This window comes from Microcaecilia unicolor, chromosome 9 (assembly GCF_901765095.1).
Source record: "Microcaecilia unicolor chromosome 9, aMicUni1.1, whole genome shotgun sequence".
Taxonomy (NCBI): domain Eukaryota; kingdom Metazoa; phylum Chordata; class Amphibia; order Gymnophiona; family Siphonopidae; genus Microcaecilia; species Microcaecilia unicolor.
In genome coordinates this window covers 30,952,041-30,978,943 of record NC_044039.1, presented here as the reverse complement: position 1 = coordinate 30,978,943, position 26,903 = coordinate 30,952,041, and the positions used below count along the sequence as shown (strand labels likewise).

The 26,903-nt window shown below is 45.6% G+C and overlaps 1 protein-coding gene across 2 annotated transcripts in view; it reads left to right on the top strand.

Moving 5' to 3' along the window:
- Nucleotides 1-26,903, top strand: part of UTP20 (UTP20 small subunit processome component) — a 226,829-nt gene that overhangs the window by 145,523 nt on the left and 54,403 nt on the right. For both annotated transcript variants that reach the window (XM_030213822.1, XM_030213821.1), the window contains exons 40-46: nt 1,939-2,021; nt 9,929-10,203; nt 10,630-10,769; nt 10,979-11,135; nt 14,552-14,650; nt 14,781-14,948; nt 24,465-24,631. In XM_030213822.1, coding sequence (XP_030069682.1) covers nt 1,939-2,021; nt 9,929-10,203; nt 10,630-10,769; nt 10,979-11,135; nt 14,552-14,650; nt 14,781-14,948; nt 24,465-24,631 — 1,089 coding nt within the window. The remainder of the gene's footprint in view (nt 1-1,938; nt 2,022-9,928; nt 10,204-10,629; nt 10,770-10,978; nt 11,136-14,551; nt 14,651-14,780; nt 14,949-24,464; nt 24,632-26,903) is intronic.

Genomic DNA, 26,903 nt, shown 5'->3' with positions numbered 1-26,903 from the left:
CATATATAAATAAACAAAATTCTATAGCTACAAACTGGTATTCATGATCTGTTCTGCTATTTAAAGAAACTATTCTTCCATCAACATGCTAATTAAAAAAACAAACAAACAAACACTATTGTCATCATGTTCATAGTCTTATCAACCTTATCCTGTTTGGCAAGGTAAGACTGTTAGGGAAAAAAATGCAGTACCATATTCTGGGCAGCCTGATTGGGCCCTTTTGTCGAGGGGCTAACTTGTCAAGGGTTATATTGTGGGCAGGCCGTTTTGACAGTGGTTGTTATGTTAGGAACTGTTATTTTGACCAGGTACCTCACCGACCGTTTTTACAGGATAGTGGTGAGGCAGAATTTTGGCATATATGTGCTAGTATTCTAATCAGTAGTTCATACAGTTGGTGCATAAAATCTCTATTTGTTTATTTATGACATTTATATCCCACATTTTCTCAAAAGCAGTTCAAGTTCAATGTGGCTCACATTATAACAGAACAATTGAATAACTGGTTTTAGTTACATAGAACATTTGGTATCAAACTTCTGATAATATCGTTTATACAAAGTATGTGGAAAATATTGTAATGACCAGAATGGAATGTGACGGATCATAACCCGTAGATTAAATGTTGGATTGGTTGCTACTGTCATTGATAATTGATCTTATCAGTTGTGTTTTTAGCAATTTGCGAAATATGAGATAATCATCAATGTGACATAATTGTTTAGGTAGGGAATTCCATCTCTTAGTACACTGATAAAAGAATCCAGCGGTGTGAATTGTTTTATTTTTGATTTTGTTACATTGAGGGAAGTATAAGACAAGGAGGTCTCTGGAAGATCTTAGTGTTACGTATTGGCAACTCGATGAGGCTCTGCATATAAGATGGAGATAGGCCACAGATTATCTGGTAGATACACATAATTTGGATGTGGCACGTGCATGTATTGGAAGCCAGTGTAATTTAAACGGAAGCGGGGTTGCTTTGGAGTATCAGGAAACTCCTAAGTACAAGGCGAGCTGCCATGTTCTGGGCGGTTTGTAATTTTTCTTATTATTATTTGAATTTCAGAGCTGTCAAATGTGTGGATTTTTTATCCTGTTTCATGCTAGTCAGTCCTATTAGGTTTCAATTTGCTGTTTTCAAGTTTACCTCATTTATTATGTCTATACTTGGTCAATTTACTATTGTTATGCCGTTAAAAGAAAATTGTAAGTTTTATGTTAAACTGCGCCTGCTGTACACCGCCTTGGGTGAATCTCTTCATAAAGGCGGTTAATAAATTCCAATAAATAAAATTGTGTGACCTATTTATACAATTACCCCCTGATAAACCTACCATCCAGGAATGCTAAAAAGTCATCTCGCACATTCCTTAATCTTCATTTCCCCAACTGTAAAGGTCTAAAATACAAATTAATGCACGCAACAACCTTCTCCTATATGAGCACGCAATTCTGGAACACATTGCCACGCATCCTAAAAGCGACCTATGAACTGACCAACTTCCGTAAACTACTAAAGACCCATCTCTTCGACAAGATATACCACAAAGACCAAAACATGTGAAACTCCCACATATATCCAGAAACGTTAATAATGCCTTCTGTTATATTACTATCATGTATTCCAAAACCATGTAACCCAAAATCTTTCTGTAACACCAGATATCTACTCTTTTCTCTTTTTCACTATCCATGATGTATTGTAAGCCACATTGAGCCTGCAAAGAGGTGGGATAATGTTGGATACAAATAATAATAATAATAATAATAATAGGGGAATAAACCCAGCTGTGTCAGCAGTATTCCTTAATGCTTACATGGCCATTCAAAAAAAAATCATTCTCCTGGGGAAGGAAAAAAGTAATCTTTGTCAACATTGAATCAAATTCCAGGTGTTAAGATTTGATTTAATATACCTTTTTCTTTTGCCAGCTTGTTACTGACTGTACTGGAAGCTTTCCACTTCGATCACAAGACTCTTAGGAATCAGCTGGAAGCAATTCAGAATGGAGAAAGTAGGTATCAACACTGCAAAACCTCACAACATTTCACTTGTAAATGAATTCCTGAAAGGCCAACTTTTGCACACTTCACCACCAGTAACTGTTCACAGCTCTTAGGAACAGTGTCCTTTTCCTCAGATTTTGGGGCAGAAGCATCTGTTGCAAGTTGTTCTCTCAGGTTTTCAAGATTGGATGCCCCATTTAGGACTGGTCGACTCGAGCTCAGGGAAGAAAAGTTGGCTTCATCTATGATGATCCACGGACGGGCCAGCAACCGGTGCTGAGCTTCCACCTCGGAGGAGATAACTCTCCAGCCCTGGGGAACTGCATGGACAAGATTGGGAAGGGGAAGAGATCAGTAAGGGGTCTTTTTACTAAGGTGCACTGAAAAATGGCTTGTGGTTGTGTAGGTGTGCGCCAATCCATTTTTCAGTGCACCTGTGAAAAAGGCCCTTTTTTTTTTGCCAAAAATGGACGTGCAGCAAAATCAAAATTGCCGCACGTCCATTTTGGATCTGAGACCTCACCGCCAGCCATTGACCTAGCGGTAAAGAATCCAGGCGGTAATGACCTACTTGCATAAAATGCAACTTGGCATGCGTCCATTACGTGCATCCAAAAATAAAAAAATATTTGTCAGATACGCGTATTGGATGCGCGCAAAAAATGAAATTACCGCAAGAGCCACACGGTAGTTGAGCGGTATCTCCATTTTGGCGCGCATTGAGTGTGCGTAGATGCTTACGCAGCTTAGTAAAAGGGCCCCTAAGTGGACAATTGTATAACTCAGCCCATGTTTTAGGTGCCGTGATGGGGCGCAATGAGTGCCAATTTTATAACGGCATCTGAGTGCACAGATGTTGTTATAGAATGCAGGTATAAATCCAAAGATGTACACACAATATTAGGCCAGGGGCGTAGCCAGACTTCAGCAGGAGGGGGGTCCAGAGCCCGAGGTGAGGGGGCACATTTTACCCCCCCCCCCCCCCCACCCAGCACCGCCGACCCCCCCCCCTGCCATTTTTGACCCATCGCTGCCACCACCACCCCCCCCCCCCCTTCCCGCCGTCTGGTACCTTTTGCTGGTGGGGGTCCCCAACCCCTGCCATCCGAAGTCCTCTTCTCCGGCGCAGCCGCATTGCTGATCTGCAAGCAAGGCTTCTGTTTCTGTGAGTCTGACGTCGTGCAGGACGTCAGACTCACAGAATCAGAAGCCTTGCTTGCAGATCAGCAAACGCGGCCGCGCCAGAGGACTTCAGATGGCGGGGGTTGGGGCCCCCTGCCAGCAAAGGTACCTGACGGCGGTGGGGGAGGGTTGGTGGCGGGAGGGGGTCGAGAGGGTTGGCGGCAGGGAGGGCCAGGGCCAAATCTGCAGGGGCCTATGCCCCTGTGGCCCCACATAGCTACGCCCTGTATTAGGCACATCCGCTTACTCCAGATCAATAGCAGGTCAAAGTGAGTGTGCTCGCATGTAATGTGGAGATATGCTAATGCACTGCCCACATATGTCTTTCAGCAGGCATAATTGCCTAAAATTAGGTGTCATTTCTACACATAGTTTTCAACGCTGATTTTTCAGCACCATTTATGGAATCTAAGCGTCAAACTGTATGCGCAAGTTTATAGAATTAAGGGGTTAATATGTGCATTTGTTAAAATCTGTGCATATCCACTAATTCCTACCAGTACACATGTGTCCAAACTTACACCTGCTTTGGAACAGATGTAACTGTGTGTGGGACCTTTCGGGTGGGCTTTTGATAAAGGCACGTACACGCATATGTTTCCTACAGGTGCAAACAGGCATCTCCCCTGCCTAGGTACCCTGTTTTAAACTTACCTGCACATGTGAAGGACAATTTTTGAAAGCCAAATTCCATATGTGAAATGATGTTCTTACTTGTAGTAAATGGCTTTTTGAAAATTGCCCAGCCTCAGAAGATTTAAAAATGCACAAGGCATTTCAGGAGAAAAATAGCACACACACATTATATTGTCATACCTATGCGTATTATCCTGTAAATTTTTGCCTATGCAAAAAGCGAGTGCAAGTACTACTTCCTCCACGACCCTCCAGACCGGTGAAGATACGTGGGTTATGTCCTCCTACCAGCAGAGGGAGACTGAGAAACACTGAGCTTTTGAATACTGTATATATAACCTGTGCAGTACATCCACTAGCCAGTATTTTCTCAGTCTCAGCAGAGGTAGATGGACAGCCTGTGCAGTCTTCAATAGTCTGGTGAGGTAGTTTGATTATACAGTTAAGGGGTTTCTTCTCTTATTGCCAAATTTATTGGTTTGGACTATTCCCTGTCCGTGGTAAAAAAAAAAAAGGGAAAAAGAAATAAGTGCTTCGGGGCCCTGGGTCCGGTGGGGCCCAGTTTTTCCCCCCTGGGGTGTTACACCTGTGTTCAGGTCCCTCCCCCTGTGCTGCTCTCTTTGGAGACTCTGGCAGCTTTGTGCCTCGGCTGCTTTTCTAAGATTGTAGCCTTGAGAGCCCCCCACTTTTCAGCTGCCAAAAGAATTTGGGTGATGTCTCTTTAAGAGCTATCTGAGGCTATATGTAGATAGGAACGGACGGCAGGTTCGTTTCCTATTGCTAGCGAGAGAGTGCAGTGCGGGTAATTGTTGTGGGGAAGCGGTGAGAGAGAGTGTTTGCGCCGATCAGCACAGCGTGTGGTGTGCTTCGGGGTCATGGCAGGCAAACTTCTCCGCTGTCGCGCGTGCTCGCGCCGAGGAATAGAAGCGCCGGGAGGTCAGTGCCGGTTGTGCGGCGAACCGAAGCAGGCCTCGCTGATGGCGGCACCCCCGGTGTTGATTGCGGAGGTCCCAGCTAGTTCGGGGGTGTCGGGGGCGGCAGGAGCACCAGCAGGGACGGTTTCAACGAATTTAGTTTTGGCGGGAACGTCTGCCATTTTGGATTCCGCGCGTCCCGCGGAATCAGCTGTTTTTGGCCCTGCTGCTCCCGCATCGGCTCCGAAGGTGGCGCCTGAGGGCACAGGAGGCATTGGTTTTCCTCCGGATTTTGTATGGACCCTTTTTCAAGCCTGGAAGGCGGGACCCCCACCTTTAGGGGAGGGGGCTAGTGCAGCACTGGCTAAGAGGCCTCGGTTTGAGTGGGACGACGAGGAGGGATTCTCCCCTGTAGGATCCGAAGGTGCTTTGAGTGATATCGGGGACCCTGAGGGATTTGAGGGTCCTCAGGATCCGGAGTTGGTGGTTCCTGGGGAGGATCCCTCTGTAGTGAGGATTTTTTTACAGGGAGGAGCTTGCGGAGCTCATTGAGCAGGTTTCTTCCACCCTTAAGTTCGAACAGCCAGAGGCGGCTTTGGGGGAGGCTAGACAGGTGGATCCCTTGATTAAGGGGATTCAGCGGCAGGCTAGGTCCTTTCCCATGAATAAGGACATCCGGGATATGGTGTTTCAAGAGTGGCATTCGCCGGATTCTCCCTGTAAAGTGTCTAAAGCGATGTCTAGACTGTACCCGCTCCCACAGGAAGTTAGAGATTCCTTTAAGGCTCCCACAGTGGATGCGGTGGTGACAGGAGTTACAAAAGCCACGGCTATACCGGTGGACGGGGGGACTGCTCTCCGGGATCCCCAGGATAGGAGGCTTGAGTCCTTCCTCAAGCGGAGTTTTGATTTGTCGGCCCTGGCCCTGCAGGCCTCGATTTGTGGGGGGCTGGTTGCGCGGGCGTGTTTCCGATGGGCCGAGAAGCTGCTTGATGATTCGGTGGAGGTTGGGACCTCCGGGGTGCAGGAATTAGCCAAATTGGAAATGGGATCGTCCTTTTTGTCTGATGCGCTTTATGATTTGCTCCGTGCCTCGGCCAAGAATATGGCTATGCTGGTGGGGGCACGTAGGGCACTGTGGTTGCGAGGTTGGGTCGCAGACGCGGCCTCCAAAGCCAAGCTTTGTTCGCTTCCGTTTAAGGGGTCCATGCTTTTTGGTGAGGATTTGGATAAGCTGGTGCGCGGCCTCAGCGATGCCAAGGCCCCTCGTCTTCCGGATTTTCGTCCTAAGGCGGCTTCCAGGGGTACTTCCTCCCGAGGTCGGTTTAAGGAGGCTCGCCGGTATAGACCCGGGAGGGCTAGTGGGGCCTTTAGAGGTCGGTTCTTCCAGCGAACACAGTCCTTTCGTGGGAATCGGCGCGGAGGGCGTGATTTTTCTGCGGGAAGACAGGTTTCGGGGCGTAATTCGCAATGAAGGTGTGCGGGTCCAGGCTCTGGTTCGGGTAGGGGCTCGGCTGAGTCTGTTTTACCAGGACTGGGCCCAAATCACATCGGATCAGTGGGTTCTCGAAGTGGTGCGAGACGGATACGCTCTAGAGTTCGACGGCTCGCCTCCCGAAAGGTTCCTGGAGTCTCCTTGTCATTCGAGGCTCAAGCGGGCAGCAGTGCGAGACACTTTGGCTCGCCTGATCAGTCTGGGGGCGGTGGTACCTGTTCCCGCCGCTCAGCGCCGCTTGGGCTGCTATTCAATCTATTTTGTGGTCCCAAAGAAGGAGGATGCCTTTCGGCCTATCTTAGATCTGAAGGCAGTCAATGCAGCTCTCAGAGTCCCCTCTTTTCGCATGGAGACATTGAGGTCGGTCATTGTCGCGGTGCAGGAAGGGGAGTTTCTCACGTCTTTGGATCTGACGGAGGCTTATCTGCACATCCCCATTCGGGCCGCTCATCAGCGATTTCTGCGCTTTGCGGTTTTAGGGAAGCATTTTCAGTTTTGTGCTCTGCCTTTCGGATTAGCAACGGCTCCGCGAACTTTTTCCAAGATCATGGTGGTAGTGGTGGCGGCCTTGCGGAAGCAGGGTATTCTGGTGCACCCGTACCTGGACGATTGGTTGATTCGGGCCAAGTCCCAGTCGGAGAGCGAGGTGTCTACTGCTCGAGTGGTGCAGTTTCTTCAGTCTCTGGGCTGGGTAGTGAACTTCGGCAAGAGTCACCTGGTGCCGTCGCAGTCGCTGGAGTACCTGGGGGTTCTGTTCGATACCAGGAGCGGTCGGGTCTTCCTGCCGGGCCCCCGGATTCGCAAGTTGCAGGGTCAGATTCGTCTATTTCTGTCGGAGGCGGCTCCGACAGCCCGGGACTATCTGCAAGTCCTGGGGTTAATGGCGGCCACCATAGAGGTAGTCCCGTGGGCCCGGGCGCATATGCGGCAGTTGCAGTCAGCTCTTCTCAGTCGGTGGTCGCCTCTGTCGCAGGAGTTGGATGTGCGCCTTCAGCTGCCGGTAACCCCATGCCTCAGTCTCCGGTGGTGGCTAGATCCAGGCAATCTGGAAAAGGGAATGCCGTTGGAGGCTCCGCAGTGGGTGGTTCTCGTCACAGACGCCAGTCTGCAGGGCTGGGGAGCTCATTGTCTCGGTCAGGTAGCTCAAGGACGCTGGTCTCAGGTAGAAGCTCAGTGGTCCATCAATCGTTTGGAAACTCGGGCCATTCGGCTAGCGCTTCAGGCGTTTCAGAGTGTGCTGTTGCGGAAAGCAGTCCGGGTGTTTTGCGACAACGCCATCGCCGTGGCTTATGTCAACCGTCAGGGGGGCACAAAGAGTCAGGCGGTCGCGGAGGAGGCGGCGCTGTTGTGTCAATGGGCGGAGGTTCATCTTCTAGCGCTCTCCGCGGCACATGTGGCTGGAGTAGACAACGTGGAGGCAAATTACCTAAGCAGGCATGCTCTAGACCCCGGAGAGTGGTCGCTTCATCGGTCGGTGTTCAATCGCATTGTGTCGGTCTGGGGACTTCCCGTGATGGATCTCATGGCAACGGCCCGCAATACTCAGGTTCAGAGGTTTTTCAGTCGACGGAGGGATCCTCGAGCGGAAGGCATAGATGCGCTTCTAATGCCGTGGCCGCAGGAGTTGCTGTATGTGTTTCCTCCATGGCCGTTGGTCGGTCGAGTGATTCAGCGCATCGCTCGGCACCCCGGACAAGTGATTTTGTTAGCCCGAATTGGCCGCGTCGGCCGTGGTACGGAGATCTGGTGCGGTTGGCGGTAGCGGATCCTCTGCCGTTGTCAGATTCAGGGGTGTTGTGTCAGGGACCGATAGTTATGCCAGATCCGGATCGGGTCTCGCTTACGGCCTGGCTCTTGAGAGGCACAGGTTAAGGAAGAAAGGTTTTTTGTCCAGAGTTATCGATACGATGTTGAGTTCGCGTAGGCAGTCCACTTCGCTGGCGTATGTACGGGTCTGGAGAGTATTTGAGCATTGGTGTGCAGGTAGGCAGGTTCTTCCCTTTCGGGCGTCGGTGACAGATGTCTTGGAGTTTTTACAGGATGGTATGGACAGGGGTTTGGCCTTGTCTTCTTTGAAGGTGCAGGTGGCGGCTTTGTCGTGTTTTCGTGGGAAGCTCCAGGGAAAGTCGTTAGCTTCTAGTCCTAATGTTGTTCGATTTTTGAAGGGTGTTAAGTTACTGCGCCCGCCCCGGCGGCGGATGGTGCCTCCGTGGGATTTGAATCTCGTTCTGGATGCTTTGGTGAGGCCGCCGTTTGAGCCCTTGGTTTCTGTTTCAGATAAGGATCTGTCCCTAAAGACGGTGTTCTTGGTGGCTATTACTTCAGCTCGGCGGGTGTCGGAACTTCAGGCTTTGTCTTGTAGAGAACCCTTTTTGTCTTTTTCCAAGGAGAAGGTTTCGTTGCGCCCGGTGCCGTCCTTTGTGCCCAAGGTGGTTTCAGAGTTTCATGTGAATCAAGTGATTTCCTTGCCAGTTTTGGGTGACTTGGCGGGGGATGCAGAGCAGCGTCGACTGGCCAAGTTAGATGTGCGAAGAGTCTTGCGCTGTTACATTTCCAGAACTCGGCACTATAGGCTTTCTGATCGTTTGTTCGTTCTCCATGGTGGTGCAAGAAAGGGCGCGGCAGCTTCCAAAGCTACGATAGCTAGATGGTTGAAGGAGTCAATTGCTTCGGCGTATTTGCTGAAGGGCCGTGTGGTCCCTAAGGAATTTTCAGCTCATTCTACCAGGGGAATGGCGACCTCCTGGGCGGAAAGTAGTATGATTCCTCCGTTAGATATTTGTCGAGCGGTGGTTTGGTCGTCATTGCATTCCTTTGTTAAACATTACAGGATTGATGTGCATGCCAAGGACGAGGCAGGTTTTGGGGCTGCAGTGTTGACCTCTGGCCTTCGTGGATCCCGCCCTTAGGATCTTTACTGCTTGGGTACGTCCCACGCGTCTTGACCGGTATGGAGGGTCGTGGAGGAAGGTGAAATTAGATCTTACCTGCTAATTTTCTTTCCTCTAGACCCTCCAGACCGGTCAAGGCCCGCCCTGTCTGTACTGTAGGCCAGGAGGTCTGTTTGTCTGTTGTTCTATCTTGGCAGCTGTTGAGTGTGGTTTCTATGGTTTCAGACTTTGTTCGTATGAGTCTGGTCAGGTGTGACCGTGTTTGATAGTCCACCTGTGGAAGCACACACAATACAAAGGGCACAATGAAAGATATGAAGAAAGTGTCCAGTTGGCAGTGACCACGTACGGGGTTGTTAGTTCCGGTTGGTGTTTTTGTTTTCTCTGCTTTGTCAGGGTTATACTGGCTAGTGGATGTACTGTACAGGTTATATATACAGTATTCAAAAGCTCAGTGTTTCTCAGTCTCCCTCTGCTGGTAGGAGGACATAACCCACGCGTCTTGACCGGTCTAGAGGAAAGAAAATTAGCAGGTAAGATCTAATTTCACCTTACCCTTGGAAAGTGCTTTATAAAATTACCCCCATGTGACCAGGGCTTAAGGAATTGGACAAAATTTGTATGGAAGCCATGCGTTAGATCCACTAAGTTGACAGAGTGGTGTTCTACTTAACCAGATTCAGCGCATCATGGTATTGCCTTCTGTTACTGTTTATATAAACCATTCACAGGTTTCACTACTTATGTTTGAATGTGATTCCTTTCCTGCATGTATTCAGCACATCTTCTAATTCCAGGCACCATGGAGACTGAGCTAGATGTAGAGGATGACACCATGGACTTGGAAGAGGAAAAAGAAGGGGAAAGAGAGAAATCCAGTGAAGCTGAGCTGACCCAGCAGGAGGTGGCGGCGGCGCCGGCAGCCAAAGAGTCTGAAGGCAGCCAGAAAACGCAACAATCCTTATCTTCAGTGCCGAGAAATAAGGAAGAGCTGGAGGTTCTGATTCAAAATATTCAACGAACTGTGACGGATAACATCCTACCCAAGCTACAGGCATGCCTTGCTGCAAAGGTGAAGAGCTGCTGGTTCTTGCATTTGTGCTTTGCTCTGGATTTCAAACGCTTTCACGTGCTCTTCACGTGCTCAGTTCTCAGCAAACTGCTTATTGGGTGACATCTGGCCATTCACAGCACTTTAATAAAAAGCATGTTTGAGCAATCTAGCAAGTATTGTGTGAGAGTAAGAGCCCACTGGGATTGAAAATAGAAAGCACAGTTTAAAAAAAAAATGAGGCATTTTGGTTCCCCATCAGAAGATGTCTCAAGATTGTAGAATATTAATGCAAGTGTTAACCTCGGGCAGAGAAAATCACCTTATAAAGATCTAATATAGTATTGGAAATGCATGGCATATACGTATATATAAATTTAAGTTAAAATGTTGCTGTAATGTTGTTAATACACAGATCCCCAGATAATGTTTTCTGTTCTGCTGTAGGTGAAGAGGGACGAGGAACACAAGCTGGTGAAGTCCAAAATGGTGAATGAGGAAGAAGTGGTCAGAGTTCCTTTAGCATTTGCATTGGTTAAATTAATGCAGTCTCTCCCGCAAGAGGTGATGGAGGCACAATTGCCAAGGTACTATCATTGCTTTAATGTTCAGCAAGGAATTTCTTGAAAGCACGGTTGATGTGTCTGTGGATCAGAAAGAAAACCTTCTCTCAACCTCCAAAGTAATAAAATAATTCCACATGTAGTGCAATGAATGTCATTCTTTTATTGTTTCTTTTGAGTCTGTTCAGTTCTGTGTTGGTACGTTAATTAATTTAATGCTTTCTGTTTGGAAGTATTCTGCTCAAAGTCTGCACACTGCTGAGGAACCGAGCTCAGGAAATCCGAGATATTGCACGGAACACACTTATGAAAATCATAGAGACTTTGGGTGCCCGCTACCTGCAGTATGTTCTAAAAGAGATGCGGACCGTACTTGTCAAGGGATATCAGGTAAACAGCTGTGTTTTTATTTGTGTTTGGGGAGTGGCTGAAGGACAAGTCATTTTAAATTTTGACGCTATATCCCCTCATTCTGTAATAGGGCACCTAAAGGTAGGCGCCATGTGTGTGCATGTGTTATAGCATACTAGCACATTCATGTGTATAATACGTGCTCATGCACATAAGTGCAAGACGTGCTTGGCGATATTCTTTAACTCAGTGCTTCTTAACCTAGTCCCATCAGGTTTTCAGGATATCCACAATGAATATGCATGAGAGATTTGTATGCATTGCCTCAATAGTGTGTAAATCTATCTCTTGTATTTTCATTGTGGATATCCTGAAAACCTGATGAAACTAGATGTGCCTCAAGGATTGGGTTGAGAAGCATTATTGTAACTTATGCTCATAACTGAAAGGGAGCGTACACATGGGCGGGACATGGGTGTGTCTTCCACTTAAGCACACAACTTACATGCTATATGCCCCCAAGTGTTGCACTTAGGTGCGTCCAGTTACCCCTGCCATACACCTGTTGTAAGTGGGTTCACATAACATTGTGTTTCTGCTGAAACATGCATGTGGTTTTATAGAAGAGTTGCACAGTACGCACAAATCTGGCACCTAATTTCTGGCGCCCAGTTATAGAATTGCCCCTATAGGGCCGGACTCAGTGGCAGCAGAAATTGAACAGCCCTTTATTGAATCCACAATTCCGGGAATAACATGTATAGAATGTTTGTACGTTTGGGAGGCTTGGCAGGTGCCCTTGGCCTGGATTGGCCGCTGTCGTGGACAGGATGCTGGGCTCGATGGACCCTTGGTCTTTTCCCAGTGTGGCATTACTTATGTACTTATGAATAGTGCTTAGTACCGATTCCTGCACGCCAGACTTACGCCAGCTGAACCTGGTGTAATTCTGGTGCCCAGTTTTTGGGAACTTCCCTGACCCGCCCATGCTCCTCCCGTGGCCACGCCCCCTTTTCAGTTGTACACAAGATGATATAGGCATGGTTCCTTATAGAATCATGCATAGTCAGTTGCATATGCGCAACTTTAAATTAGTGCCAATTAATGCCAATAATTAACACTCAATTATTGGTTGTTAATGGATCATTAACTAATTTAGTTATGTGCTCAGCTCCCGATTACGTAAGGTTTGGGCACCCAGATGTAGGTGCCCTTTATAGAATCCAGGGGATAGTGTCCTGTTTCCTAAATAATTTTACCACATGTGTTAGCACAACAGTAATATGAAACTTTTACATTAGAATTTTAATGGGACACTTTAATATAGAATATTATGGTAACCAGTATATTTAAATTTCCCAAAAATTAATTGTCTGTAAATATCAACCTTAACGTTGCCATTCATTTTAAACTTTGCACCTCTACAGGTATACTTAGGCTTTTAATGCAGGCTATTGCATCACTTTTGCATGCTATTCAGCAAACAACATAAAGCCTATTAATAAACAGCATGTTAACTGCATTTTACTGTAGCCCCCCCCCCCCATAGCGTTTTAAATCACATGGCAGAAAGGTTTCTTCCCCAAAGATTTTGTTACCCTTTGATCACATGCAGGTCAGATGACCTGGTGGTGCGCAGACAGAGTTCGTAGCTCTCGGGTCTCATCCTAGGCCTGTATTACTATCAAGGTAGCCAAGAAGCTTGAGGGATCACCAGCTCTGCCCTGTGTATAGATTACGACAGGGACTGTAATTATAAGGAATTATACATTATAATTTATCACGATTGTTCACAATCACAATTTATTTCCTTTCTGGAAGACAGCTAGTGAACCAGAGTAGTGGCTGACCAAAACTGAAACCTAAAGTTTGGTTGTGTGTATGAGAGCCAATGAGGCCCACGGGGGGGATTGTCAGAGCTTCCACTCTGCAACCCTCTGCTAATCTCACAGGAGATTATTACCCTCCAGTCCCAGGAACTGCAATCACGGGTTGACAACTAGGAGAGACATTTTAACAAGGACTTCTCAACAAGTCTGGTACCTTTAGTTGCCCAAGTCAATGCTGATGTAGTTAAATATCCTCTGATATATGAACTTTGAAAATGTGTTTTAAAAAAATCACGATTGCCAGCTTTTTATATTTACTAGAGCTGCATTTCGATTAAAATTTTAATTGTGTGATTAAAGGGGAGGCATAGGAGGGGAAGAGGACACGGGGGGGGGGGGGGGGGGGGGGGGAATTACACTTTTCCTTTCCCTCCTCACATTATATATCATACCTTTGCTGGTGGGGATGCCGAAGCCCCATCAGTGAAGGAAATCCACTGCTAAAGCAGTCCCCCCTTTCTCCTTGTGCTGCCTCTAGCCACCGATGCTAGCACTCCATGAGTATGCTTGGTTCGTGCATGAACTGAGCATATTTGAGGAGTGCAAGCAGTGGCCAGAGGCACTTTTTGGTCAGCTACTACTCAGGCAGCGGATTTGTTCGGCCGGCAGGGCTTCAGCTACCCCACCAGCCATTGAACAGGTACTGCAGCTTTGGAGGGAGCCTGAACCCACAGTTGGGGTCTCAGGTTTCCAAGGCCCCTCCCCTTCCCTGTGGATGTGTCACTGATTAAAGCCCCAATATCTTCCTTTCTCTCACCTCCAGATCCAGCTGTTGCCCTTCTCCTCCTGTATGCCTAGGTTCATTATCTCTCTCTCTCTCTCTTTTCCCTCTCTCCCAACCCCCTTTCCTTCGAGTCCAACAGCTCTTTTTCTTCCTTCCCTCCACCCTCCCCAACACAGGTCCATTATCTCTCCCATTCTCTGAGCCCAACTTTCTTCTTTTTTTCGCCCCTCCACTTTTCCTCCCTCCATCCATCCATCTCTTCCTTATTTTGGCACTTCTCTCTATTTCTACCTCTCTCCCCCCCCCCCCCCCCCCCCCCCCGTACACAGTCCAGCATCTCTTCCTCCCCTTTTGGTCCTGCCTGTGGTTTTTTGTTCTCCCTTCCCCACCTGCCCGAGTTTCTCTCTGAATCCCTCCCCCCCCCCCCCCCCCCCACTCACCCAAGGTTCTGTAATATTCGCACTAAACTAGTATTCTGCAAAGGGAGCTCTACGCTTTATAGAATAGTAGCTTATCGCGGATCTTGTGCGTAACTTTGGGCACTGTACTTAAGGAGTGGCAGGTGGCCCAGTACCAGACTGAGAGATTGTAGTGTGAGAGGCCACCCACTACCTGCTCTTGCCCTGAAAGAGCTCAACCTGCTAAATGCAATTCACATGCATTTCTGGAGATGGGCATTCCCAATACTTTATCCTCAAGCTTGGAAGCGGTTCTGTTATTTTGAAGGATATTTTTAATACAGTAGGAGATTTTCACATACGTACTTTGCATGTTTGTCTTTTCGGATAAGGCTCTGCTTACATTTAGAAGTAAAGCTGATCTCGACCTTCCTTTCATCATAGGTTCATGTGCTAACTTTCACCGTTAACCTGCTGCTGAAAGGCCTTAGCAGCTGTCTGAAGAGTGGAGATTTGGATGCCTGCCTGGATATTCTGGTAGAGGTGAGAATTAGAACTTGAACCTATACCCTGTGAACCACTGTGCCTCTATTCTTATCCTCTTTCAATAAAATTTGATGTGAAATGAAAGAAAAAGTTTGACTTTGTTTTTTGGTTTCTCTTCCATTTCAAGATTTTCAATCACGAGCTCTTTGGAGACATTGCTGAGGAGAAAGAGGTGAAAGCAATAGTATCCAAAGTCATGGAGGCCCGTAGTAGCAAAAGTTACGATTCTTATGAGCTCCTTGCCCAGTTTGTGAGCAAGGATCAAGTTATAAAGCTCATCCTGCCATTAAAACAGGTAAACCAGAACAATACAGTCTGACTGCATTCCATGAAGGAATAAGTTGTGTGCTTTTTAACAGTGGGTTAGCTCAATTTATTTATATATAAGTACATTTTCCCAGATTGATTAATATGAAACTAGTAAAAAAGCCCCGTTTCTGATGCAAATGAAACGGGGGCTAGCAAGGTTTTCTTCAGAGTGTGCATGTGGGAGTGTGTGTCCCTGCCCTCTGCCCTCTCTCCCTCCCCCTCCCCCCTTGGAGTCCAGTCCTTCAGTGTTAAGTTTCCTGCTGTTCTGTGTTACAGAGAGAGTGAGGGCATCTCTCTCCCCTCCCCCTCTGAGTCCTTCACTGTTACAGAGAGAGGGATTTCGTGCTGTGCTGTTTTCCTTCACTCATGGGGAAACCGGATATCTTGGCGCTTCACACTTCCGGCTGGAGGCTTCAGAACGTTGGTCTTGCCTTTTGTATATATAGATAAATTATTTCATTTTATTTATTAAAATATATATTCTGCCCTTACCCAGGGTGGATTACAAATGCGCACACATAATCATAAAACATACAGTGGGGGAAATAAGTATTTGATCCCTTGCTGATTTTGTAAGTTTGCCCACTGACAAAGACATGAGCAGCCCATAATTGAAGGGTAGGTTATTGGTAACAGTGAGAGATAGCACATCACAAATTAAATCCGGAAAATCACATTGTGGAAAGTATATGAATTTATTTGCATTCTGCAGAGGGAAATAAGTATTTGATCCCCCACCAACCAGTAAGAGATCTGGCCCCTACAGACCAGGTAGATGCTCCAAATCAACTCGTTACCTGCATGACAGACAGCTGTCGGCAATGGTCACCTGTATGAAAGACACCTGTCCACAGACTCAGTGAATCAGTCAGACTCTAACCTCTACAAAATGGCCAAGAGCAAGGAGCTGTCTAAGGATGTCAGGGACAAGATCATACACCTGCACAAGGCTGGAATGGGCTACAAAACCATCAGTAAGACGCTGGGCGAGAAGGAGACAACTGTTGGTGCCATAGTAAGAAAATGGAAGAAGTACAAAATGACTGTCAATCGACAAAGATCTGGGGCTCCACGCAAAATCTCACCTCGTGGGGTATCCTTGATCATGAGGAAGGTTAGAAATCAGCCTACAACTACAAGGGGGGAACTTGTCAATGATCTCAAGGCAGCTGGGACCACTGTCACCACGAAAACCATTGGTAACACATTGCGACATAACGGATTGCAATCCTGCAGTGCCCGCAAGGTCCCCCTGCTCCGGAAGGCACATGTGACGGCCCGTCTGAAGTTTGCCAGTGAACACCTGGATGATGCCGAGAGTGATTGGGAGAAGGTGCTGTGGTCAGATGAGACAAAAATTGAGCTCTTTGGCATGAACTCAACTCGCCGTGTTTGGAGGAAGAGAAATGCTGCCTATGACCCAAAGAACACCGTCCCCACTGTCAAGCATGGAGGTGGAAATGTTATGTTTTGGGGGTGTTTCTCTGCTAAGGGCACAGGACTACTTCACCGCATCAATGGGAGAATGGATGGGGCCATGTACCGTACAATTCTGAGTGACAACCTCCTTCCCTCCGCCAGGGCCTTAAAAATGGGTCGTGGCTGGGTCTTCCAGCACGACAATGACCCAAAACATACAGCCAAGGCAACAAAGGAGTGGCTCAGGAAGAAGCACATTAGGGTCATGGAGTGGCCTAGCCAGTCACCAGACCTTAATCCCATTGAAAACTTATGGAGGGAGCTGAAGCTGCGAGTTGCCAAGCGACAGCCCAGAACTCTTAATGATTTAGAGATGATCTGCAAAGAGGAGTGGACCAAAATTCCTCCTGACATGTGTGCAAACCTCATCATCAACTACAGAAGACGTCTGACCGCTGTGCTTGCCAACAAGGGTTTTGCCACCAAGTATTAGGTCTTGTTTGCCAGAGGGATTAAATACTTATTTCCCTCTGCAGAATGCAAATAAATTCATATACTTTCCACAATGTGATTTTCCGGATTTAATTTGTGATGTGCTATCTCTCACTGTTACCAATAACCTACCCTTCAATTATGGGCTGCTCATGTCTTTGTCAGTGGGCAAACTTACAAAATCAGCAAGGGATCAAATACTTATTTCCACCACTGTATAAATTATCACAGTAAAAATGTAATGCAACCATAGACGTCAATAAAAGTAGAATATTATGAGTGATAAAACATGATCACTCTCACATGAATAGAATAAATAGAAACACATAAAACTGTAAAGCCAAATACAGCATAAAAGTTATAATAGATCATAATGAAATTAAAATCTGACTCAATTTAAAAGAATGTATCCACCTTAAGCTAGTTACCATAACAGCCTCAGAAGTGGTGCTGCAGATTTTATACAATCATGGTCATTAAGGACAGGGCTTTTTTCTGGTGGTCATCAGTTTTAGCAGCTTTTCTGCTGCACTTTCTTCAGTCAACAGTGCTTTCTTCTCTTGTTGGCACAACTATATCATTGGCTCCTCCCTATCCCAAAGCAGTGGCGTGTAATAGGGAATCATCTTCTACTGCAGGCGTGAGGCCTGTCTCGCAGTATGACTTGTGTGAATCTTGCAGCTTATACCACAAGATTGGCCCCACACCACTGCCAAAGATGATATCCTGATTAAGTACTACTGCTGCCCTGGAAGAAGGCAGGTGTTCTCAGCAATGGTTTGATTTTTTTTCTTAGAAAATCAAAGCTAACAAGGATACATCTGGCTGCGACAGACTGTTAATGTGTTAGGTGGGGAGATTAGAGCAGGGTTGTCCAATCGAGGGCCGCAATCCAGTCAGATTTTCAGGAATTTTGCATGAGATCTATTTGCATGCACTGCCTCCATTGTATGCAAATAGATTTCATGTATATTCGTTTGGGAAATGCTGAAAACCCAATCTGGTGTGGGCTGAGGTTGGACACCCCTAGATTAGAATATTTGAAAGGAGGGTGGGAGAGTTACTGGAAGATAGGGGTAAAGAGGGGGAGAAAATTCCTGCAGGGAAGAAGTTAGGAAAGAATATCTAGAGGGCGTGAGGGGAGTTGAAACGGGGAGAGAATGGCTGCAGTTAGGAAAGGAAGTGGGGGAGGGGGGAAGAATATCTGGAGAGAGACAGGACCATGATGGGATGGGGAGTGATGGTGAGGGATAGGATAGAGGAACTTGATTGAGAATGTATAATTACTCTGACTCCCTATACAAAACTGGGTGTCATTCAAAGCTGCCTGTAACTATTTCAAGTTGTGTATGGGCTGATTTTGGAAGCGTTGATCAACACCTTTAAAGACTTTTTGTTCGGACATTCCGCACAACGATAATGTTTCCTGATATTTTGTTCCCCAAGTGCCAAAAACATTCATCTATTAAAATTTTAGGGGCCCTTTTACTAAGCTTCAGTAGGGCTAATGCATGGATAGCACGTGCCAAATCAACACTGTCGCCCAGGTAACATGGGCACCCAGTGGTAATTTCGAAGTTGGTGCGTGCTGTTTCCCATGGTAAAAAATATTTTTCTCTTTTTTAGCACCAGGGGTGGGAGCATTCCCAGCGGTAATTGGCAGCGAGGCCACATTAGCGTGTACTAACTGATTCTCACGCAAGTAGGGCATAAGCTCTTACTGCTAGGTCAGTGGGTGGCTGTAAGTGCTCAGGCAGTAAATAGCCGCATGCTACTTTTAATTTTAACGCACAGCCATTTACCACCCCACTAAAAAAAAAAACACCTTTTCTCAGCTGCAGTAAAAAATGGCCTGGCACGTGCCAAATACACACGTCCAGACTACCACAGGCCATTTTAGACATAAGACATAAGCATCGCCACACTGGGTGAGACCAAAGGTCTATGTAGCCCAGCACCCTGTCTCCGACAGTGGCCAATCCAGGTCACAATCACCCGACAAGATCCACGGAGCAAAGCATTTTGTACTGCTTGTCCCAGGAATAGTGGATTTTTCCCTACGTCCATTTAATAACATTCTATGGCCTGTTCCTTCAGGAAGCTGTCGAAACCTTTCTTAAACTCTGCTAAGCTAACCGCCTTAACCACATTCACCTGCAACAAATTCCAGAGTCGAATTGCGCGCTGAGGAAAGAAAACTTTTCTCCTATTTGTTTTAAACTTACTGCACTCTAGCTTCATCGCATGCCCCCTTCTCCTAGTATTTTTGGAAAGCGTAAACAGACGCTCCATATCTATCTTTTCCACTCCACTCATTATTTTATATACCTCTATCATATCACCCGTCAGCCGCCTTTTCTCCAAGCTGAAGAGCCCCAGCCGCTTTAGCCTTTCCTCATAGGAAAGTCATCCCATTCCCTTAATCATCTTTGTCGCCCTTCTCTACAGCTTAGTAAAAGGGCCCCTTAATGCCTTATTCCCCTTTATGGTCATTCCCTTCTGCAATTCTTTACCTGATATTGTGTGACTGGAAACTTCTTATCTCACCTTCAGAAAGAAACTGTTTGAGGACTAGCGTTAAAGCTGGTATAGAATTAACCTCTGTTGTCAATGAATATACCCTAAGCAAACCTACTTTTATCACAGGAAACGTGTTTACTTATTGCTGATGTAATTCTACACAGATAAGTCTAACTGATTTGCTGCTATAACTCTGATTCGTTGCTTAATTCTATGAAAACTGTGTACAACTTGTTACAACTGGGAAAATGTTATAACTTACTGTAATCCATTGGATATTGTTTGTTGATTTTGCTGTAAACCATGGTGAATCCTCCCAGGGGATGCAGCGGTACATAAATTGATATTGATATAATTGGGGATGTGGGCAGAGGGAGAGGAGACTCTGTATAGGAGGAAGGATGGAAGGAGAGGGAAAGTGGGGAGGGGATAGATAGACAAAGTACTTATGATAGTGGAAAAGAAAGGAGACAGGGGACTGGAGAGAGAAGAATAGGAAGCGGGGAAAGGATTCAAAAAGAAGGAATGGGAAGACTGAAAGGTGTGAGAGGGCCATTAGGAGGGATGAAATCTAGTTAAGAGCGAACAGACAGTGAAGAGAGGAATGAGGGTTAAATTTTATCACATGTATACCGTTGCTCACAGAAAATGTTATACCAAATGTTCTTTTGCTAATGTTCTATTACCCTATCAGTTTCCCGCTGTCTCTTTCCACTGTTCCATTGTTCTTTTCCTCGGTCCTATTCCCTTAATGATACTTTGACTTTGTCTCCGCATAACTTCTCATAATGTAATCCATAACTGAGTTGTAACAAATCGTATTTCCATCATTTACAATGTATTGTAAGCCACACTGAGCCCGCAAATAGGTGGGAAAATGTGGGATACAAATGCAACAAAATAAATAAAATAGGAGAGAAAAAAAAAATCTAACGAGAAGAGAGTGCAAAAGAGTCCCGGGACAAGTTAATTGCTCAGTCAATAAAGATAGAAAATAAAAGATTTTATTTTCCATTGTTAGGGATTAGAATATAAGAATATTTCACAAAGTGCAGAAGAAATGCATTTATTTCTCTTTCTCCAGTGTTGCACTGCTCAGGGTTTTCATCTGACTCACTTTTTCTTTGCATGTTTGTGTCTGATTTGTGGTCCATTATCCTGTATTAGGCTAGAGTCGGTCTGTGTTCTGTTCAAGGGATGATTGTGCTAGTGTGGGATTTATTTTGTTTTTGTAGTAGGGGAAGTTTTGATGTTATATTTGCATGTTGGCCTCTCAGGGACAGGGTCTTGAGCTGTCACTTGGATTCACTGCCTCTCGGATTATTTTTTATTTATTTTTGTTACATTTGTAGCCCGCGCTTTCCCACTCATGGCAGGCTCAATGCGGCTTACATGGGGCAATGGAGGGTTAAGTGACTTGCCCAGAGTCACAAGGAGCTGCCTGTGCCTGAAGTGGGAATCCAACTCAGTTCCTCAGGACCAAAGTCCACCACCCTAACCACTAGGCCACTCCTCCACTGTTGCTACTATTTGAGATTCTACATGGAATGTTGCTATTCCACTACCAACATTCCATGTAGAAGTCGGCCCTTGCAGATCACCAATGTGGCCGCGCAGGCTTCTGCTTCTGTGAGTCTGACGTCCTGCACGTACGTGCAGGACGTCAGACTCACAGAAACAGAAGCCTGCGCAGCCTTCTACATGGAATGTTGCTAGTGGAATAGCAACATTCCATGTAGAATCTCCAATAGTAGCAACATTCCATGTAGAATCTCCAATAGTATCTATTTTATTTTTGTTACATTTGTACCCTGCGCTTTCCCACTCATGGCAGGCTCAATGCGGCTTACATGGGGCAATGGAGGGTTAAGTGACTTGCCCAGAAGAGCTGCCTGTGCCTGAAGTGGAAATTGAACTCACTTCCTCAGTTCCCCAGGACCAAAGTCCACCACCCTAACCACTAGGCCACTCCTCCACAATGCTGCTACTGAGTACCAAAATGTTTTATTCTACCAAAAAAAAAAAAAAAACATGATCAAAGAGATAATTTGGTAACAGGCCACCTGTGTGCCTTTATAAAATAGGTTCCCAGAATCAGCCCCAGTAGCACGTGGCTTATGGTTTATTAAAACTTTTTATTATGCTCAGTGTGCTGCTGCGGCTAGGAAAGCGAATAGAATGTTGGGTATTATTAGAAAAGGTATGGAAAACAGGTGTGAGGATGTTATAATGTCGTTGTATCGCTCCATGGTGTGACTGCACCTTGAGTATTCAATTCTGGTCGCCGCATCTCAAGAAAGATATAGTAGAATTGGAAAAGATGCAGCGAAGGGCGACTAAAATGATAGCGGGGATGGGACGACTTCCCTATGAAGAAAGACTAAGTAGGCTAGGGCTTTTCAGCTTGGAGAAGAGACGGCTGAGGGGAGATATGTTAGAGGTATATAAAATAATGAGTGGAGTGGAACAGGTGGATGTGAAGCGTCCACGCTTTCCAAAAATACAAGGACTAGGGAGCATGAGATGAAACTACAGTGTAGTAAATTTAAAACAAATCAGAGAAACATTTTCTTCACCCAACGCATAATTAAACTCTGGAATTCGTTGCCGGAGAACGGTTAAGGCGGTTAGCTTAGCAGAGTTTAAAAAGGGGTTAGATGGTTTCCTAAAGGACAAGTCCATAAACCACTACTAAATGGACTTGAGAAAAATCCACAATTCCAGGAATAACATGTATAGAATGTTTGTACGTTTGGGAAGCTCACCAGGTGCCCTTGGCCTGGATTGGCCGCTGTCGTGGACAGGATGCTGGGCTCGATGGACCCTTGGTCTTTTCTCAGTGTGGCATTACTTATATACTTATGTATACTGAATAAGCAGATCTAAGCGGTGTACAATCTAAAATATAGAATTGAATAAATAGAAAAGAGCGCCAAAAATAAAGATAGGAAAAGTTAAAGTAAACAAACTAGCTTCCACAAGTCAACAGGTCACCTCGATCACTCATGCAGGTCAGGCACCCAGGGATCTAAATGCAAGGTTTTAAAAATGCGTCTTAAGTAAAGTCTTAAGTTTAGGAGAAAATTGTTCACTACGAATAGAAGGGGGGAGATCCTGCTAGAGTTTAGAGGTTAAGAAAAAGAAAGCTAAGTGTCTAGTGGATTTATAATGTGCCTTCTTTGGGTTAGGTAAGACCAGTCATTGAGAATCTAGAGAGCGCAAAGAATAAGTAGCGGTATAGGGAATTGTCAGAGAGGATAGATAAGAGGGCATTCCCAAGTGATAAGCTTTATGCGTCAAAGACAAAATGTTGACTAGGATGCACACAGCCTGATAGGCAGCCAATGGAGACAAATGGCCATGCATAAATTTACATCTGCTCTGAAAAACTTAAATATATATATATATATGTGTGTGTGCTCTGTGCGGGTATACGCCTGTAGAGCCCATCAGGGGTGATATTTGAGAGTAGCAAGCTCATTTTCAAAGCACTTAGCCTCCCAAAGTTCCATAGAAACCTATGGAACTTAGCCTCCCAAAGTGCTTGGAAAATATGCCTGTAGGTCAACTATGGCCCTGACATCCCATAGTTGAACAGCTGGTAAGTGGATAAGTTGTCGTGATATCTTTAGCTGAATAGTCAATGGAAAACTTATGTGGCTAAGTTATACTGAATATTAGGATAGTCATCCAGGTAAGATTAGAACAATTATTTGTGCAAACTGATTTGTTCATATAAATTCAACCCTGTATCTCTTGATGTGGCACTTTCAGGCTAAATAGTTTACCTTGTTAGAAGCCAACCAAATTTTGGCTTCAGTTTTGACTTGAGCACCAAAACCATCCCAAAATATAGGTTTAGTCATGGCATTTCCACCTGAAACCAAAACTCCTGCTCCCTCCTCCCGCAGCGACCACACTACCAGAGTGGCTACCCCCAGGCCACCTTCCTGGCAGACGGGTCCCACCAGGCTGACTGCCCCCCCGACCACCAGCTCCACCCTCCCACTACACAGAGGCCCTCACGAAGTCTACCTTTAGAAGCCCTACTGGTCTAATTGCCTCTTTGGGGCAGGAGCAATCCCCAGTCGGTCCTGCCTCCAGCGGTTCTGCAATCACAATGGCTGCCGTGAATACCTGCGGCAGCCTTGTGAGACTGCCGCGGGAGGTCATAGCAGCCATTTTGAGATTGGAGCCAGCATAGGCAGGAGCGACTGGAGACTGCTCCTGCCCATGTCTGGTGCAGTCTCAGAATGGCTGCTGGGACCTCCTGCGGCAGTCTCGGCAGCCATTTTGACTGCATAGCTGGCGGGGGCAGAAGCAACTGGGAATCACTCCTGCCCTGAAAAGGCCACTAGACCACCAGGGCTTTTAAAGGTAGGCCAGGGGAGGGCCTTCTGGTGGTGGGAGGGTGGATATTTTGATCAGGGGAGGTGATCATCCCAGCAGGACCTGCTCTTTTCAGGGGGTGGAGGCCAGAGGAACCTGCTTTTTGCTCAGGGGAAAGGGGAGGGAGGCACTGGATTTGGTTTCAGGTGAAACCGAGTAGCAAATTTTGGCTGCTGATTCGGTTTCGGTCACCCTCTATAGCCTGTCCTTCCCAACTGTCTCCTTTTTTTTTTTTTTTTGTCTGGGAAATTTTGTGCACCTTTAAATTTTGAGCAGACAGTTACCAAGGCAAGGGAGTGAATTATTCAGAGGGCCAGATTTATGTGCGTAAACACCAATTTTACTTGCATATATTTTTTTTAAATGTGGAAAAAATGACTTTGACACAATGACTTTCTGTGAGACAGAGGTTGCAAAGCAGACCAAGTCCTTACATTGTACATAGTTTTCCCTGATTTTGTACCCACCTGCTCTACAACATGTATTTATAGTTTGGTTAATTGTTGACCAAAGAAAATTTGTAGAACAAAGCAGCATAAATCTATCTGTGGGTTAGTTGCCTCAGAACACATGGAATGCAGAATAAACCGTAAGGTCTACACCTGGTCGTGATTGGCTGACTTCCCTGTGGTGCCTCATTACAGTGTAAGGTAACCTGGTTTTTCATATTGATGCCCTGCAGATCTTGGAGACCACCACCAGCTTGAAGCTGTCCCGTAAAGTGCATGAGGCGTTACGTCGCATTGTGTTTGGACTAATAGCCAACACAGACATGACTGCGGAAGCCATCTTGCTGCTCAGCCATGGCCTCATTAGTGAAAATCTTCCGTTGTTAACAGAGAAAGCTAGGTAAGCCTGGAACTGTAAGAGATTCCTGCAGAAATAACCACAGTTCTGTGAATGTTTGCTGCGCTAAAGTTGGTCCTAGGGTGTGGTCTGTTGTTTCCCAACTTGAAGGTGCAGAATACAAATCTGATTTGTATTTGTAAGTTACTCAAGGCAAGGGTCCAATGCAAATTTCAAAAAGGTATAACCAGGGCTATGGAGGCGGAGTCGGCAGCAATTTTGGGTACATTGAGTCGGAGTTGGAGTTGGCAAAAATGTACCGACTCCGACTCCTCATACATTTGAATAAAGTACTTCTCTGCTGTGAATAAAGCTTAGTACCTAGTTGTTTCACTAGTGTGAAATCCAGCTGAACTATTTTGCTGGAGAACTTTCCTCTGCTCAGTCTCCCTTTGCATTTACTGACCTGCTGTAGAGCACCTCCTCTCTGACCCCACAGTGAACTTAAGCTCCAAGAGAAGATCATTCAGCACACACAGATAAGGCAGCAGAGAGACTCCACCCAACTTCCTCTCTCTCTGCAAGAACAGCTTTATATTTTAGTGGAAGTGGCACACCATTCACAATAGCAAAACGAATGTCAGGAAACATGACAAAGTCTGCTGTTTATGAACACTTTACAATATCAACAGATGGGAAACATTATGTATGTCAATGTATTATAGAAGATGATGATGGTGAAAAAGCATGTGATGCAAAAATTAGCAGTTTCAGTGGTTATGAAAAAAATGCACCTAGAAGAGCATCAAATTTAAAAAGACATTTGCAGCGTTTCCATCCTAAAGTGTTAGAAGCTGTGAATGAGAAAGATAGCAATGAAAACATTCCATCTACTTCAGGATCAATAAAAGATCAGAAATCTACTGGAGGCCAGACACAACTATCAAGAGTTTTTACAGCTGACAAAGTTACTATAACAATGACACCAGAAAAATTCAAAAACCACATCATTGTTTTTTTATGTGTGTTTTTTTGTTTAAACTTTAGGATTAATGAATATTTATAGTTTCTTTAATAAATAAAATAAAAAGTCACAATGACATAGATTTTAAACCCAAACATTAACATGCAGCCTTGCATGCTGCACTCTTTCAGTCAACATGCAAAAAAAATACATATTAAAAACTGAGGAGTCTGAGTCGGAGGTACCATAAACTGAGGAGTCGGAGTCGAAGGATTTTTGAACCGACTCCACAGCCCTGGGTATAACTAGACATGTCTAGTATATACAGTCATAGGAAATTACCATTATAAAACAGCAATACAGCTATCTATTAAAAATTCAAATCCTAAATATTTGTCTATGATGTTGTATTTCTTTGAACTTCTGTTTTGTGTTATCTCTTTTTATTTAATAAATACTTCTTTAAATTGAGAAAAAAAGATTCAAATCCTACGAAATTTCCCAAACGTCTAGTTTTTTACGAAAAGGGAGGTAGTCAGTTTGCAACCTGTCATATCAAAGGTCATTCCAGACAGAAGCTGCTTGATAAGCAAAAGACTATTCTAATATTTTCTTTGATTTTTAGCCCTATAACCTCAGGGGAATATAGTATTAAATGACAACTTTGTCATGTCTTCCTTCAATAATTAGGAATAATTATTAAATGAAATAAATAAGGTGGAGCTTAACCATATAAGATCTTAAATATCAGACAGCAAATTTTAAAATATAATCATACCGTCCTGATTCCAAGATGGCCACATGCACCTAAGAGTACCTGTAGTTCTCTTTTCCGCTACAAAAGTCGAGGCAGGGAAGCAGCCCGAGCTTCCCCGCTGCCAGCCCCATTACCTGCTGGTCCAGTGGCCCGTTTTCTGAGGACTCGGGCCTGGTCAGGAGATTGGGAGCGGTCCCATTGTGGACGCCGGCTTGTTGGAGGAACATTCGGCGTCCCCTGGGCTTGAAACAACATTGAGCCCCGACAGCAGAGCTCCACCCCCGCAACCGCAGAGAACTAGCTGTCCCCTCCCGGGATCGAAGGGGCTACCACCAGGGCGCGGTTCAGAATCGAGTGAGGCTGTACTACATTGAAACGAGAAGGACGTAGAGGGGCTGTTGATACCCTCTAGAGAGAGCGACTCTGCAACATTGGAAGCGGGGTGTACAAGGCACAGAACAAAAGAAGGTTCCTGAATCAATGGTGACAGTGCCCCCAGAATTGCTTGCAAAACCGGCAGAGGTAACTTTAGACTCATTGTGGAACTTAGTTTCCCAACTAAGACAAACTTTTCTTGTACAAACAAATAACGTCTTACAGAGAATTTCCTTGGT